Source organism: Ictalurus furcatus, chromosome 15 (genome assembly GCF_023375685.1).
Source record: "Ictalurus furcatus strain D&B chromosome 15, Billie_1.0, whole genome shotgun sequence".
NCBI classification, from domain to species: domain Eukaryota; kingdom Metazoa; phylum Chordata; class Actinopteri; order Siluriformes; family Ictaluridae; genus Ictalurus; species Ictalurus furcatus.
Genome location: NC_071269.1, coordinates 19345983 through 19364961, shown reverse-complemented (window position 1 = coordinate 19364961; position 18979 = coordinate 19345983). Strand labels below are relative to the sequence as shown.

Here is an 18979-nt window from a genome sequence, read left to right as displayed (position 1 = left end):
TGCAGTAAAACCATGAAAAAAGCAACACAAAATAAGAAACCAACAATCTGGTGATGTCAGTGAGTCACAGGCTTGATGCACCTATTGGAAGCAAGGGATATGCAGCCAAATGCTATTTACTTTAATTTACTCAAGATTTATCTCTTCCTATATTTTCCTCACCGAAAAGTTGGGTGGCCTGACACAAAAGTTTCTCTGTTTTATGTTATCTAACACATCTATCTATCTATCTATCTATCTATAGATAGATAGATAGATAGATAAAGGAATAAAACACTCTGGGAAGGAAAATAATCAACTTTGAGGCACATCACACCACCCCATCATTGATTATTTTCCTATAACAAAGTTGTATTCCTTACATAACTTTGAACATTTTTGTGAAAGCTATAAGAGGGCAAAGATCAGGATAGTGTCACTGTCTAAAGCTGCTGTGGATGAAACACATCCTATTCAATTTAAAAACAGCTGAGGATTCCTTCCCACTCTTCTGTAAATCCCGGGATCAGATGCATCAGTGCAGAAGGCCACAGGACAGATAAGCAGAATGCTACGCTGAATTAGACCTCGGTATGCAATTAAAAACCGCTTCTGTGCATGTAGTGCGAGATGGTGCAAGATATTCTCAGTAATAAAGTAGCATTTCCAAGAAGGCCTCATTATAGCGGATTAGTTCAAGAAAACATTACCATAATACCCAAGAGAGATTTGCATTTAATTAATTCTTATTAAGAATGCTGTGGAAAAATTCATGGAAAAATAGTAGTGTTGCCATGGTTTTAGTCCATTTGTCTCCTTAGAGGGAAGCATTGCTGTAAATCAATACAAAGATCTTGTATTAAATATAGATCACAACTTTCCGTTTCTGACACCTGCTCATCACCGAGACGGAGAAGAGAGGCAGTATTTACGTTTTTGCAAAAAGCCGTTCACACACTTTTTTGCAAATTGACTAAAGCACGTATGCACTTTTCTGTAATGTAAGGTATTTGGTGATTTGGCCACTGCAACAAATACTTCTTTAAAAATAAATCCTTAAAGTTCTCATTTTAAACAATATACTCTTTTTAAATAAGTAATGTTTCGAATTATATAAAAGTCACAGCAACAGCATTCACGTACTTATGGGGAGACCCAGATTATTTTATTTTTAATCTAATTGTTTTTGGGAGGGGGTGTGTAAGTATAAGGGAGTGGGTGTGTATAAGGCAACTATTGTCGTGCCCAAAAATGTTAATGTTCCTGCAAACTGATGAAGCGTTGACTATGAATAGTCTTTTTTGTGGTCAATATGATAATACAACGACACAATAATGGGGCACTTAGCTATTTGAATGAGAGGTGAAGAATACTTATATGCATATATATATGCCAGGTGCAAAATAAATACAATGGACTATCAATCAGTGGATTACCATTTGCATATTCACAGGGTAGAGACAAAGAAACAAACAGTGCTATTTAGTGTAGAAAGCAACACTGAAAGAATTAAATGGATCACTTAGAATATATGCTTGCATTTCAGTCTTGTCAAAAAAAAAAAAAAAATAGCCACAATATAATAAATGAGTCTTGAAGTTCCCATCAGTTTTGAACTAGAATATCAGGAATGTCTTTTAGAGATAACAGGAACTAACTTCTGTTGCAGACTTTCCACAACATTAAAACTAACTATAAATGGCTCAAAAACACGACGTGTTGTTCATTAATAAATTAAATACATTTGAATTATTGGAAAATTGCCGTGGAACATGTTGTTATTGGAAAATAATCTGCTTCACGTATTTTCCTATAATCACACATCCAAGTTTTTTTTAATTTTATTCCTTCCATAGCCTACAGTATATCTATCGTATTCTCTTATTACAGTATCTTACTCAACAGAAGCCAAAGCGGATGCACAAAGAAAGGGTTAAAACATGTTATTATTATACACTGATCACAGCTCTTAAGCTCTGAGGCCTTGTCCTTGGCTGTCTTTGTTACTGCGGTATCGTTTAGTCCTACACTCTGCATGAGGGATGTGTGATTTTATAATAGAAATTCTCTGAATGATGAAGTGCTCCCAGTTCGACCACTTTACAATTCTCACTAAAAATGAAAAACACTGCACACTCATAGCCTTAACTCCTTTAATGGATCAGCTTTTGGAAGCATTAAAGTCGAAGGACATGGAAGCAGCCAAATAGAAAAAAAAAAAACTGTTCAAACTCAAATGACAATAATATAGCCATCACAAATAAACCATCACAAACAACTTTTATAACGTGAAACAAACAAACAAAAACAAAAAGGCAGAAACAAAGGCAAAACTGGTTTGACATGACGGTGGTTAAACGTCAAATTAAGAACATTTGAAAATCTCAACCCAAGAGACATCTCTATAGGGGCTTTAACTTAATCAAGAGAACCAAGGTTCGTTATAGATCTGTGCGTTCTACGTGCACTTCAAAAGCTTTTATCCTTAAAGAACAAAAATGCATAGAAAACAGTAAACACAATTATAAAGAATCCTCATCACTGGTGATACAGTTACAGAAAAAAAAAAAAAAAAGTGTGTGAGCTGGAGATGTAAACTCAGGAGATTCGGTTAAGGACTTATTGCCAACAGGATACGGAACATGACATGTTTAAAAGAAAAGGACTAGCTTCCACAAATATCAAAAATATTCAGTAATGTTCATTGTGGACTTTGACTTTGAGTTCTAAGTGAATGTACACCATTAAATCGCAAGGTAAGCATGCGTCGTTTCAAAACACCAAGTTACAATCACGCGAGTTTTTCAAACAAATTCTTTCTTTTTTTTTTTTTTATACCTGTATACACATTAAATACTGATGAAGTCAGAAATCTTATTTAAAAAGGTCAATAAATGAGAACAATCAAAATGTTACATTGGAATTCATTTCGATGGAGAAGTAAAAAAAAAAAAAAAAAAAACGCTGGAGACTTTGAAAGTGTGTTAGAAAGATTCCCTTTTTACTCTAAGACATTAGAAAAGGATGAGAAATAACTGGTTATGAAATGTACACTCCTAGATGAAAAGGAGAAATCTACAGGGTGTCCAATAAGTCCAGTATCCCTCCATTTGTTGTACTGCTTATCCTACACAGGGTCGTGGGGAATCTGGAGCCTATCACAGGGGACTCAGGACACAAGGTGGGGGACGCTCTGGATGGGGGGGGGCAGCCCATAGCGAGGTACAATCACACACACACTACGGACAATTTGGAAATGCCAATCAGCATACAACGCATGTCTTTGGACTGGGGCAGGAAATCAGAGTACCCGGAGGAAATGGGGAGAACATGCAAACTCCACACACATAGGGCAGCAGCGGAAATCGAACCCTCGACCCTGGAGGTGTGAGGCAAACACTGAGCGCTAACCACTAAGCCACAGTGCTGCCTGTAAGTCCAGCAAATAATTTCAAATAATTCTACTCAAAGTGTGCATCTGAGAAAAACGGGGGACATATTAAACAACGTTTGTTTGGGACGTATGGTACACCCTGTATTTTCTTCAGGATTGTCAGTTATCCCTATGGAGGAGGTTAAAGGTTCTCCAACAGAGTGTTTCCTCATCAGAAAAGTTCCAAGCAAAACCCCTTTAAGAAGCTAAAAACCCTGAAATAATCGATTATGTGAAGAGAGTACACTGATCCGATAGTGTTGTTGCAAATTGCTAAAAATCTTTAAAGGGGTTACTGATCACGTTCGGTTTTAAGATTACCATGTGGAAAAAAAGAAAATAAATAAGGACCAGAGACATTCATTAGATACGTTAAAAAATTATTCTACAATAAAAGACAGTTGGCACAATTTGCTCACTAGTATTTTTTGTGTCGTCCTTACAATAAAAAAAGTTAGGAAATTTCACATTAATCCAAAAGATATTACTAAATGAGTCTTATACAGCTGTATGTGGGAAAAAAAACCAACACGTGGATCACACACGCACGCACACACACACACACACACACACACACCATGTCCTTTTTGATGTAGTGCAGTAGCATCCTCAACATCTTGCACAATAACATGATGAGATTATGATGTGAGGATTACAATCTGGTAGAATGTTAAACACACACACACACACACACACACATCTCTGAAAACAACAACCCCATTTAAGTCCCTTTATCTCCACTCATCCCAGCTTTGCTCTTGGTTTGACCAGACAAGTGAAACTCTTGGTCCATTCAGCCACACACACTTTCACACACCCACACAGACACAGACACACACACTTTCATACAAAACACTATGGCCTGAAGCATGATGCAAAAAAAAAAAGAAGTTAAAAATAAAAAGGTCACTCTGTCTGACTCATGTGTCGGCCTGCTGTGATGAAGGCTCGGGGCCGCTGGATCTCGGCCGCTGGAGTGACGCTTAGTGTGAGGAAGAGGAGGGAATGAGGAAGAGCGACGGGCGAAGGACAGACCCGCTCCTCTCCCATCTGTCTCCCTCTCAGTCCGTCTCTCTCTCTCTCTCTCTCTCTCTCTCTCCACCACTCAGCAGGCTCAAGGTCAGATGGAGCGAGGAGCTGCTGGGGGATGAGAGGTCACTGCCTCCTGTCCTCCGTCTCTGATCTGGAGAAGGCCATCACTACGTCCTCCGCACCTGAAACACACACACACACAGCTGGCAGTTAGGAAGGTAACACTTTTGAAATAACCAAGGGCAAAAGGCGGATACTGTGTTGCGTAGCCCACTAAAACTAACACAAAGTGATGTTCTCATGTAGTCCATTCTAATGGCCCACTGAGGTCCATACCTATTCTTTTGAAGGAGACGTGGATCATGGGTAATGGGCACAATGGCGATTTTGGGGTGGCCGGCAGCTTCACCAGCTGACATTCACACATCCACACACAAAGAGAGTCACACACACACACACACACACATACAGACTCATGCAGCCAGTGTAAAATACACACAAACGCGGACACACACATGCACACACACACACACTCAAGCACACTCTCAGAGACACGCACACAGAAACACGTCCAGACATACATGCACAGACAGACAGACACATGCTCAAGCACACTTTCTCTCTCACAAACACAAAGTTATCCATCCATCCATCTTCTCCCGCTTACTCCTTTTCAGGGTCACGGGGAACCTGGAGCCTATCCCAGGGAGCATCGGGCACAAGGTGGGGTACACCCCGGACAGGGTGCCAAGTCCATCGCAGGGCACAACCACATACACATTCACAAACCCATTCATACACTACGGACACTTTGGACATGCCAATCAGCCTACCATGCATGTCTTTGGACTGGGGAGCCGGAGCACCCGGAGGAAACCCCCGCAGCATGCGGAGAACATGCAAACTCCGCACACACATGGCCCCGGCGGGACTTGAACCCTCTACCCTGGAGGTGTGAGGCTAACGTGCTAACCACCAAGCCACTGTGCGCCCACAAAGTTATCAAACTGTTTTTTATGTTCAGTGTTTAGATGTGAGCATGAAATGAAGAGTGTACGATGATTACACTGCACACATCCTGACTAGAAAAATGAAAGCTCAGAAAACAAATAAATCAAAACACAAGCTCCTGGAGTGCTTCAGCATTTTCCCACAGATATTACTGCCATGAGTGTATAAAGAGGAGTGTGAAAACAGGACAACACTTGTTTCAAACACGAGTACACTCCACGGCTGGAGAAGATCATTGCCGAATAAACAGCAATAACTTACACTGCAGTCATGGACACGGTCATTACACCTGCTCTCTACGTTACTGTACGATACCGAAATGTGTTTAAAAAAGGATTAGGGTTAGAACACATTAAAGTCATGATAACTCAGAGTGAGAACTGTAACAATGCCATTTAGTGTAAAAGTTTGCATACCCTTATAACAAGGACAGAGAAAGCACAGCAATAAGATGCTTAGCGTGTAAGTGTTACAGATGTTTCATCAGCGTCACGATATTAAGAATGGTCAAACAGTGTATATATTAATGAAAGAATCAGAAAATCTCCTAGCATTGTGCTTTGTGCATGTGATAGAAATATTCTAGTAATCTGATGCCCACCCCTTTACCTTTATAACTGCCTGCAGCCTTTTTCATATCCTCTCAACAGCTTTTACAGACACTCGGGTTACAATACCCGGCCCACACGTAGCCCACTTCCGTGCACATTCCTCCTGACATCCAAACCGTTCTCGTTCTTTCTGACAGATCGATTTAACTCAGCTGCATACTTACTTTTCATTGTGATTTGGATTGCTGTCATTTTGACAGCTGGAATTATACGCGTTTGGTAGACAAATTATATAATAGAGGCATATCTTCTTTTTCCTTTGCACTCAGCTCCATGCATGTCCACTTGTGTTACTGATTTGTCTTATTTACGCGATATTGATGATCTTTGCTAAACCACAAGAGTTAAAATCACAAGATTTCTTATCATGGTGGCATTCTGAAATAATTATCCCGGAAAATGCGGAGGATTGCTTCAGGAAGGGCATCCGGTGTAAAACTTGTCAAATATGCAGACGGGTGATCTGCTCTGGCGACCCAGAATGGGAGCAGCCAATATCTCTTTTAGTTAACTGACAGAATAATTAATAATAATAATAATAATAATAATGTGATTATTATTCTAACCCTAAATTCTTTCATAGCATTTTTACAATACAAAAAATTAATTATCAATAAAGACAATGATTCTATACCGCTATATCTGTAACTCAAGATCTTTCTAACGCCTCCAACATCAATCATGCCGAACTGTTCCTCCTCCCCCTTTTCAGGGCATGTAGAGGTCAACCAGATCTCACACAGACACGCTACAGAATTGGGAATTCCTCTACTAACCTATAAGGAGCTAAAGTATATGGTGCTGGTCCAGATCGGAAAGAAAGATGAAAACTCGTAACGTATATCCACCAATAGCATTTGACCAAGATGATACGTTCACTGTATCAAAAACTCTTTGGACCGGCCCGTTCATCAGCAAGCATATAAAAAATTTATGCACAGACATTTGAGTTGTCTCTCTCATACCGCTACAATACAAGCGCATCTACAAACATTCTGCAATCGAGTCACACGGGTGAAAACTGAAAACCCCCACAGTGAAATTCATCTCCCTGAATAAGGTACTGAAACATCATTTCTACTTCTTCATCTGAAGCCTGCTGGCTAAAAGATAAAAAAAAAAATCTCACTTGTGATTTCAGTCAGGTATCAGGCCAGACTTACAGAGATGAGCGTTAATCAATTCAAATCCCACATCACAGATTCAGTCGAGGCTCGGAAAACAAACTCAGACTGGCAGCTGATCAGGATTTGAAGTTCCAGCTGTTCAAAGATAAACAACAATTTCATCAAAAAAAATCAGCAGTAATTCTAAACAACGTGCATGTCTGAAGGTTAAGAAGGATGTTGGCTATGGGAGAAGTGCTCTCATATACTTTAAGAGTTCCACCAAAGCTGTTTGCTGAAGTGGCTTTGTCTTTGTCAGCAGCTCGATAAAGCGGCTGAGATCTGTGCCAAGTCTGAAAAAGCTGACCCAAAACTCTCTCTGTTCCAGTAATAAAAGTGCTGCTGCCAAATAAGATTCAATAACCTGAATTTTGGCCAAAAAAGCAAAAACTGAATATTACCTCAATGGACATGAAAACCCATGATTGCTTTCTAATTAGGTCAGCGATGGTCTTATGGGTGCGCAAGCTGCACAAAATACGTCCTTTGTGAATAAATGTCTACAGGTACTTGGTCCAATTTTGATACATTCAATGTGAAGTAGGCGGTTGTAATCTTGGGTAAAGCTTGCGTAAGCGTTGGTCCAATTTATACTTCTGGACCTTTGTATCTGTGGGCATGTGCAGGAAGGAGAATGTGGAGTAATAAAGCGCTGGATGTTCTAACACGGTGTGTACAGCATACATGAGGATAATTTGTGTTATAAATAGAAAATTTGTATTATTTTTCCTTTCTTTTTTCCCTCCCCAATTTGGTCACCTGCCAATTCCCACCCACCAGTCAGATCATATGAAACCTAGCAACTGACGAAGGTGAAGGCTAATGTGCTTCCTCAGAGACGCATAAAGCCAGTCAAAAGAATCTTTTCAAAGTGCTGCGTCACAGGCCAGCGCAACAGGCTCAGAGGAAAGTGCCATCTGCCCTCTTCCAAATACATGATCTCACAAATGACCATGATTGGCTAGAGTCTCTGTGATTCACAGGGAGACAGAGTATGCCACCTCTATTGCCCAGACTCCACAGGCTATTTGTGTGGCATTGTTCGGATTCGATCTCCTGAAGACAGGGCGAACATTTTTCTGTTCCGTCTCTTGGGAACCCCCAATCTTTATGCTTTTAATGCAATCTTGGGAAAGCTTGCTTTGGTTTGATCTTCTGCATATTTTTTGAACTGTTGCTCATGCTGTGTCACAGGGAAGCACAACACACTTGGAGGAAAGCACTATTTGCCCCCTTCTGCATATATGAGCTCACAGACTCCCACAATTGGCTAGTGTCCCTGTATCAGGGGAAGAAAGCAATGCCATACCTCCCACCCAGATAGCATGGATGGCTGTGGCATCATTGGAATTCAAAGTCACAATCACTCAATGATCGGACTAGTGCTTTTTTCCTGCACCACTCGGGAACGTGCACCGTTTTTTAAAGGCTTGATGCAGGCTGTCAGAAATAAAGAAAAAGAAAAAAAAAAGACAGCTCGGGAAAGTCAACACTACAGATGGATGGCCATATTGTTTATCAGTACACATTTCTGAGGAATTTGCATTAAATGTTCATTCAGATGAATCTGAAATGAAGAGAAATGAATCACTGCCAGAAGCTAATTCTTATTTTGCAACACTGTGTCTTTCCACATTTAAGTTAATTGGCTTTTCACCAGTCTCCCCAGGTTCTCTCGCATCACCCCATTGCTGCGTTCAGTCTGCTGGCTTCCTGTAGCTGCCAACATAAGCTTTAAAACACCGATGCTTGCCCGTTTACCAAGCCAAATACCACCAAATTCCTACCTGTAGGCACTGATGAAATTTCACTCAGTACCATATTCCCACATTATCTAGCATGGCTTGACTCACCATTTGTCATATGCATCAAGACTCTCTACTGGCACCAAGAACTTCCCCTGGCTGTCCGAACCGTTGAGTCACTGCGTGGCTTCAAATGATGACTGAAGGCTTGATTACCTACCTTTTCACCAAGCACGTACATGAGTTAAACAAATCTTAATTGTGTATTGTTCTTTCAGTGTTACCTCCTCTCTAACGGGGTTTAACTTGATGGTATTCTTAGACCCTGACCTTTGTACTAGCACGAGGAAATACTTCTGATGAAGACATTTGCCTAATTCTGTAAACGTAAATGAAAATATTATCCATGTTCGGCCTGAGCACTCCTGGCGTTCGAGTAGTTTGTTGCACAAGAAAGCAATTGTTCAATTTCTTGTGCTGCTCTGACATTTCTTATTAGTTCTTTATTTTTATTTTATTTTATTTATTTATTTATTTTAAACACTGCGGGTTGGTAAAAGCAGAAAAAAAAAACCCCACCACATTGAGATTTTGGACGTGTTCACATCACCCACTCGGCAGGCCGCTCAGTGAGCCGCGCTTTCCCATAATCCTTTTCTCAGCTTTGAAAAATAAATTTGTGTACATGTGACCATGCAGAAGTAGAAATCAGCCTTTCACCCTCACCTTTTAGAAGGATAATGTGAGAAATCTATAAAACTCAAGTAATATAATATTCACAATTCCAGTTCTTCAGGGTTGTGCTGTTGTATTCAGACTCTTTAAGTGGTGTGGTAGGCTGGGGGTAGGACTGAGGGTTGTCAATCAAGAATGCTATGTCCAGACAATAATTAGATCACTCATGTGCTTAATCACTCACAATTCTTTCTTGTTTTCTCCATTCCACACTGTTAGATATTTAATAAAACACTCAAATTAAGGTGTCATACAAACATTTTAAGGGACATGCTTGTTGGTGATTCTTGCACGTCCTGGAGCCATAATCTGATTAAATCAATTAAATAAATGGTATGAAATAACTAGAGATGCACCGATAAAAAATTTCTCAGCCGATACCGGTAACCGATACCGATAGTTCTGCCTTTTATGCCTTCTTATAAATGAATATTAATTAATTCCACAATTCTGAAAGAAATGCAAACAAAAACTTTATTCTCTCCAATTCAGTAAGTTGTTTCACAGTAACTGGTCTGATAAACAGAAAACACATTACTCTAATTAACATTAACACATGAACTAAATTCTGAAGATTAAAGAAAGATTTCTTAACCTATTGAATGTTATTAATTCATATTAACAGAATTAATTAACTGAATTCTAAAAACCCTCCTGTTAGTCTCACAGTCACTCACCAGAAACAAAAGCATTTCTACTTCATCACTAAACATCAAACTGCTAATATATAATATCAACTTTTTTATATATTAACATTAACTGGATATGAAATATACAACTCTACAAATATAATTTTCTGTGCAATATATACTTTTTTGTCAATTCATCTTCGTTTAAATCTTTCGACCGTGTACTGGCGCTTAAATTCAGTGTGAGCAGCACGGCAAAATTTTTTTGACACTGAAACTCCCGCTTCACTGCTGCAGCGTCTGGTGTAACATTTTAGCAGTGCAGTTTTGTCATCATTCCACACAAGAGACATCATCTTTACACACAGCACAAAATCGATGTGTTTTCCCGATGTGTGATTGACGGGATAAAATCGGCCCCGATCATTGGATGGTTTTAAACATTAGCCGATAGCGTGAAAAATTGCCTTTATTGGCCGATACCGATTATTAGCCGATACATCGGTGCATCTCTAGAAATAACCAATGCCTATGTCAGGGCAAACATGAATCATTCTTTGGCAAGCTCAGACAGACTTTATTATTTTTTTTAAAAGAAAAAAAAAAAAAAAGAAGGCTTTGATCTGAAAATCTCTCTACTGTTTTGCAGCTAGACTGATTACAGCCACCTTTTAAGTGGTGCTTCTGAGAGAAAACCTGCCTTTATTTCTCTGCACTTCTGCTATAAAAAGAAGCAACACTGGTAACGCTGCCTGGTTTGATGGATCTAATTATGTGCACGGATAAAAGTAGGCCACACAGTATCAAACACACAAGCACCCACTGGACTGTGGATGTGTGCACACATGTTCGAGGGGGTGGAGGCCTGTTCCTCCAAGGTCGTAACGGCACAGTCTGTGTTTGGCACAGGACGTTAGGATTGGTTGTCTGCTTGGCCCACATCACAGGCGATCATTAGGACGTCTCTTTGCATGACCCAAGCCTAATAAGCAGGGACGCAGGCAGAGGAAGGTCCTTTCATGTCTGCTCGCCGTGCCTTTCATCCCTCCCGTCCATTCAGATCACACAGAGATCCCTTATGAGGTATGACAGAGCTCGGTGCAGTAGCCAGAATCATCTTTGCTTAAGACCTTCATTAGATCTCTTAGATTTAACTTCAAAAGAAATGGCATCCTATTAAAGAAGGAATTGTTAGTGTGTGCCTGTTGTAGCTGATGCACTGCAGTGGTTGAGCTGCATTACTGGAAGATTTAGCACGCATCACATAAAGGACATGCACTTTCACGTTTCTGTTGCTTTCAGCTCCGAGTTTTGTGGGTGTCAATAAAGGTAAATCAGAGAACGTGCTTGGTAATTTATGAATGATTGGCATTCATCAACATGCGCACAAAGAAAATCTGAGTTATGGACACTTATAAACCAGGAGGGAATTTTTTTTTTTGGTTGGTTTGACCTACAAAAATATTTTCACGCAACTTTAATAGATGAGGCCTAGAATATTCCTTTCATGTTCCCGTTTTACATGTTATAGAACAAAGCGCGATTAACGGCACACGTCATCACGTCAACTCGCCACGCTGTCCGACGTTCCCTCCAGAATTTCACGTGTCAACACACAGTTTGTCTTCGTTATGTACCGTATACAGTTTTGGGTGTTTCATTTTACGAAAGCTTCAAGTGTAGTTAATTATTTGTCATGCTATACGTGCAAACAGACGACTGCTTGAAGCCGTGGACTGCGTCCCAAACCGTGTACTTACCTACTATATAGTGGTAAATAGATACATGTATTTCACCTACCATATAGTAGGCAAATATGCGGTGTCGGACGCAGCCGTGCTCTCGTTTGCCGTCAAACGGTTGAGCACTGTCGTGTGTGTACGTGTCCTGTCGCAAAACGCGGTGAAAACTCCCACACGACGTTAATAGTGTGATTAAGGTGTGTACATGTCTATAACGCACTTCGATAATGCGACTAAAACAGGAATACTCCACACGTCTTAATTCGATTTGTGTTTACTTCGAGTATGACTTTAATTGGATTAAGGTAATCAAAAATTGCTGTTTACATGGTAGTTTCTTAATCAGAATAGCATCTTAATCGGGTTAATATCGGAATATTGTTGTAAATGTAAACGTACTGCATGTCTTCATGGAGCTTGCTTTGTGCACAGGAGCATTGCCATGTTGGAACAGGTTTGGGCGTCTTAGTTCCAGTGAAGAGAAATCTTAATGCTGCAGCATACAAAGACATCCTATACAATTGTGCATTTCCAACTTTGTGGCAGCTTTTTGAGGAAGAACCAGATATAGGAGTGGTCAGGTGGCCATTTCGTGTACTATTTCAATCTCTTCAAACACTGCATGCATGAAATGTATGGAGAGAGATGCAGTTTGTTTCATGTGAAACTAAAAATAAGGATAATTACTGAGCTCAATTTATCAGTCATCAAACTATCACCTACATTTATAAAAATTAAAAGGTTTGTCCTGCTACCTGGTACACTCATTCTATTATTCTCTATATAGCCCAGTAACGATCCACTGGTGACATATAAAGCAACGATTTAGACACATTTTTAAATCTTTTGACTTGAATAGGTCATGCCTCAAGCAATCCCAGTATCTTATTCGTATGTGTGAATCCCACATCAAAGTGAATCAGAGTGCCTTGGGACCTACAGCACAAACTCAGTCTGGTTGGTTCTGTGATGGTCCCTCCCCCCTCCCCCAAGTTTAAAAGCATTAATATAGGGAGTAAAGGCTTCACACAGTTCAGATTACTATGCAGCTGAAGAAATCAATATTTACTGCAGGCTGTAGAGAAACACACACCAGCTAAACAGAGACTGAAGCCAGCTGAAATGCTCAAAAAAAAGAAAGAAAAGGAGAATTCAAGGACACACTGTCCCCTATTCTCAAGGGACCTGAAACAAGCCTGAAAGCATGAAAGGATGGATCTCACATATGCTCTAATATAAAGACTATGTCTCCCGAATATAACTAGAGCTGACCTCACAATGACAATTTTTTCCCCACCACCCAACTAAAAACATGCACTGTAATTTCCTTCTGCAAATTATCTAAAGCCTGAAGTAGCAAAAACAAGAGTCACTGCATTATCATGATAGACAGGTAGTAAAAAACATGCGTCACAACTATGCACTTTTAGCTCATTTATTTTGTTCGTTTACAGAGCCCGAGTAATTGCAACTCAAGGACCTGACATTTTAAACAAGCTAGGTGAAAGAAAGGGCGCATTAATTAATCTGTAATGAGACAAACTGCTGAACTTTAGTTTTGCATCATCCTGATACAGATAGTTCACTGAACTTTCATACAACAAGTCCTGAGGAGCTATGCTGTGTCGCATCCTACTCAGCTTCCTAACACTTCCTCATCAGCACAATTGAGGGGGGGTTAAATTATTACATACTTGTAAAGATTTAGATTGCAAAAAAAATTGTAGGATGAACAATGAGCCCATCAATGAAGAATGAGAATAATATCAGTTTGTGCAGCTTGCTGGCGTTGGTCCTGCATCATGATGGTTGAGTAACAGAGCTCATGCTTGCATAAGAACTTGATGAGGGGTCACACACACACACACATACACACATACACACACACACACACACACAGATGGGTGTGAAGGGCATGTGAATAAAGCTGGTGTGCATTGGCATAGCTTAGCTTGCCCATGCCCCTTCCTCTAAAACACGTCGAGTCACAGACAGCAGCAAGCGCAGCACGGACGTCAGGGCCCTGCAGAGCCGTTGCCTAGCAACACCTCCGGACTGGATTGCATCACCACCCGGCAGGTTGCAAACGCCTATGAACAAACAGCTTCTACCTGCTCAATCTATCTGCTCTTTCATTCTCTATCTGTCACCTCTCTCAGTTTAATAATCTCTTTATATATATAAAATATTTATTTGTCTCTTTCTACCTTTAGCATACAGTAGCTATTAATTTATAACATAACATCTTTCTCTATATCTCTCTTTAAATTTTTTTTTTTACACAGCCACTGATCCAGTTCTAAAGTATCATTCATTATTAAAACATAGCCTACAAGCTATTTACAGTGGCTATACAGTACTATGGATATTTTCACATAATTCCTAATATTTACTCCCACAGACACGACAGCATCTGTTCCCTAAATTCAGGTGTAAACACTACAACGCAGCGCTGATGACTGGACAGGAATAAGAGACGCAGGCCACTGCTATGGTGGCTGATAGCATCAGAACAGAAAGTGTAGTGCAGCCAGAATTAGACGGCCATTTCAGGAAGCCTGCTGGAGTGAGGTGATGAGTGATAAATCATGCTCAGCGAGTGTGCGGAGCTGACAGACAATCACGCACAACACAGACCACTGCGTTAATATTTAAACAGGGTCTAATCAGTCAAAAATGACTCATGATCAAGATCCTAGCAAATTTTAGAGTTCGACTGATGGATACAAATTACAGGGTTTGATAGAAGCCAGGACAGCAAATCACTCCACCTAAAACAGCTAATCAGTATATTAACATTGTACTAGGATTACATCTCTTGTCATGGGATATACGAAGCAAGCAAACGAATCAGTGCAGGAGCTGCTTGAAATGAACAAAGCTGCAGCCATGCCCCAAATCCAGCCAGAAACTAGATTCGATCATGACCACATCGTCACCTAATAACCTACTGGAAGTCTATATTTACAGCTTCTAATGACAAAAATGTTTTTGTTCTGTTTTGTTGTATAGCCTGCATACTGAATAGACATGCCTGATGCACAGGATTTAAATTAGCATAGCTACCGCAAACCTCTATAATGTACAGGATATTTATTTACATTTGGTATCTCCTTTCTTTTTTTTTGTTTGTTGTCAGGCTGTTTTCTGGGAAGCATGACTCACCACTTTAGCTGTGAAAAGTCCCAAGGCCTCCTATTGTGTCTCAGCAGTGTTATTAAAGAAGGGGAATTTAGGATTATGCTGTCTGAAAGGATTATAAAGACTAGCAGTGGCAAGTGACAGAGGAATATTTTGTCTCTGGCGGGGTACAATGTCTAGTCTAGCACAATTATTTTAAGACACAATGCATGTATTCTTTATTTCTCAGAGACACACTCAGACTACAGATAACCAGGATCTGGTAGAACAGCATGGGCCATGCCGAAAGAGCAGCCACATTGATTTTACACTCGATAAAGCATTGTATGGTATTACACCCTTTAGATATTGTGCGTGTGGCTGCAGGGTGGGCGGAGTGTTTAATGTCTAAAGACTGCGCGTGACCCGGCTCTCACACCATGTGCCCGTAATTAACACTCCAGCTTGCCTTCGGTCCTAATGAGACCGGCTTTTCTCCTGCAGTCACGCGGCTCCATGGAACCTGGTCCACTGGGAGCCCCGCCTCCCATGCGGTCGTCATGGAAACCCCTGCTCCACTCTGCGTTGTTCTTTCCATGAGCCCTAGCGGCCTCGCTAAGCTAACACACTCATTCCAGTGCCTTTGTGCTTTTCTTTTGCAGCAGACCACAGCACCACTCCTGCAATTCATTTCAAGCTCTCTCTCTCTCTCTCAGCGTAATGAGACACGCCTGAAGAAAAAGAATTGTGAGTTCCTGTGAACTTCAGAAAAAGAAAACTGCAGAAAACAGATGAAAAAAAAGAGATATGCACATATTCACTTAATAAGTTGACCATCCAGCTTGTCCCAAGGCTTATTAATGAGCCCGTGCACAGCTTCCAAGAACTTCACACATTTTTAACATGGTTCAAAAGACCCTTCTACCAATCATCCTCCTGTTCAACTCTTCCGCCAAGTTTAATTAAAAAAAAATAATAATCAAGGCTCAAATACCAATTAAAAATGTAGTGCATAAATTCAAAACTCATATTAATGCCAATTAAGCAATTAACCGTGTTTGACATCTATTCCATTAACCCATATATTTGTAAACAAGCCAATCTGACAGCTTTTTAGATGGTGTTTTCTAGCCAACCTGAGGAACTGATATTTCTCAGAAATAGTCCGACAGTTTATCCAAAAAAACAGCTGCCTAATTTCACACTTGTCCCTTTGTGAAAAGGCAAAATTGTCTAATACAAAAAGCGAAAGCAAGGGAATGTTGAAATCCTAACGTCGGTCTCGTGCACAATAAAATCTCTTTCATAACTGTTTGTTCACATGAGAGAACAATAGCTGAACAGGGCTGAAAGAGGCATCCCAAGTGGCTGGTCTCTGGAGCCATGGCCTGTTCTGTAAACACACACACACACACACACACACACTCTCAATTTACTCTAGGATCCAAAAATGTAGCTTTGAGTCTATACAGAGCTCTCATTAACCACAGTTACTGGAAATCCACAAGGTGGCAAAATGATCGTTATTCATCACTGGAAATAATACAACTTAATGCCTGTTGAAAACATGAAAATGAGGCAGAAGTATCCAAGCACTAAAAGATCAGTTCAAATACTGCAGAGCTCTAATTTCACCATCCACAGATATGCAAGAGTAACACTATCACCACAAACTGACAGAATGTCAATATTAATTTTCTGCAGTGTCAAAAAAACAGACAACTGAATTCTCGTAACTCGTAAAATCATGTTCTTCCTCCGCAGTCACACCAAAAAAATCAATGCAAAGAGACGGTCAGAGTCCGGAACGAAGACTCAGCATATCCAACACGTCCACAACCCTCCGCCATTTTAAGCACTGCTTTTATTTAAAGCCCCACACAGAATGACTTTTTTTTTATATGTCTATTTGACTAAAAGGATTTAACTACTATTCTTGACCCTGTAGTGCACTGGCCGTTCAGCTTCATGATTTTTACGATTAATAAACGCATTAGCAAACTCTAAAAATCAGTAATTACTTTAGCCGGGCACAAAAGAACAGTGATATATTAAATTCCAATAAAAGCAATAAGTTAATGGTGCACTAAATCATCAACTGAATGCTTGCTGTTTCTGAAAGTAGTCATAAACACAAGCCACAATAGGAAAGATATTTAAGTGCTTCGTGTGTGTCAAAGTAAACACAACAACTATTATTTATAGCCTGAAGTAGTGTGCATTTTTCCACTATTTTCTCCTTCTCTAGTCTATCCTGAGACATTATGTTAACAGCTCATCCTCTCCAATTATTGGTTCTGATGCTCTTGTGTATTATGGTTATTGTTTTATGAATGTAACTAATAATAGTCATAATAATAGTAGTACTATCACTTAACACCAATATTCTTTCTTTCTTAAATATAAAACAAGCATATTGTCAAAGCTCATATTCCATGCCCATTTCTATCCACCTTACTCACCATCGTGCATTATTTATGAACAGCTTTCCAAAAAAAATCCCTGCAGCAGGTGGGGTTTAAACTGTTTACTTGACTGAGCAATATACAGTACATATTCCTATTGCATGGCGCCCCCTGGTGCTGATTAAGAGGAATTATCCTGTATTATCCTGCTGAAAGAGGTCACTGCCATTAGGGAATACTGTTGCCATGAAGAGGTGTACTTGGTCTGCAACAATGTTTAGGTAGGTGGTACGTGTCAAAGTAACATTCACATGAATGCCAAGACCCAAGGTTTCCCAGCAGAACATTGCACAGAGGATCACACTGCCTCGGCCGGCTTGCCTTCTTCCCATAGTGCATCCTGGTGCCATCTCTTCCCCAGGTAAACGATGCAAATGCACCCAGCTGCCCACATGATTTAAAAGAAAAGGGACAGGGGTCAGCATGAGCACTCTGACCGGTCTGCAGCTAGAAAGCTGCAATGCACTGTGTGTTCTGACACCTTTCTATAATTGGCAGCAGGTACTTTTTCAGCAATTTGTGCTACAATAGCTCTTCTGTGGGATCAGACCAGATCCTAGCCTTCACTCCTCACGCGCATCAGTGAGCCTTTGGTGCCCAGGACAATGTTGCAGGCTCAACAGTTGTCCTTCCTGGACAACTTATGGTAGATACTAACCACTATATACTGGGTACACCCCATAAAACCTGCAATTTTGGAGATGCTCTGATCCACTGGTCTAGCCGTCACAGTTTGGCCCTTGAGAAAGTAGCTAAGATCCCATTCTTCCTGCTTCCAACACATCAAACCTCAAGAACTGACTGTTCATTTGCTGCCCAATATAGCCCACTCCTTTACAGGTGCCAGTGTAATCAATGTTATTCACGTCACCCTTCAGTGGTTTTAATGTTATGGCTGATCTGTGTATAATTGCTGATGTGGTGACGATTTTTGTTAGGAGACATTTATGGAAGGAGTCTCGGTTGTTGCTCATCATGCTGCATCACACCCCCGGCGTGCATTATTTTCATATTACAGCACAGCTTGTCATGTGTTATTCCTTACATAACAACAGTTTTGACAGTGCTGGCTGCGAGGCAAATCACAGGTTTATATTAATAAGCTTGTTTCTACAGTAACAGCTCAGTCATCGGGACTCGGATGGAGGACGTGTATAATTGTCGATATGGTGAATTTTCTGTTAGGAGATGTTTATCATTTTTGTAAGGAGTCTCCAGTGTTAGCGCTGTAAGTTCAGACAGAGGAAAGTCTTCAGGACAGGCATTTGGGGCTTCTGGTGTCTCAGTAATGTTACAAGCTGGATTTTCTGT

General features: G+C 40.3%; 1 protein-coding gene across 1 annotated transcript in view; it reads right to left on the bottom strand.

The window, feature by feature from the left end:
• Positions 1-2118: 2118 nt before the first annotated feature.
• Positions 2119-18979, bottom strand: part of ctnnbip1 (catenin, beta interacting protein 1) — a 38123-nt gene continuing 21262 nt past the window's right edge. Inside the window, exon 4 of the mRNA XM_053643274.1 lies at positions 2119-4626. Within this exon, the coding sequence (XP_053499249.1) occupies positions 4568-4626 (59 nt within the window). The 3' untranslated portion in view covers positions 2119-4567. The remainder of the gene's footprint in view (positions 4627-18979) is intronic.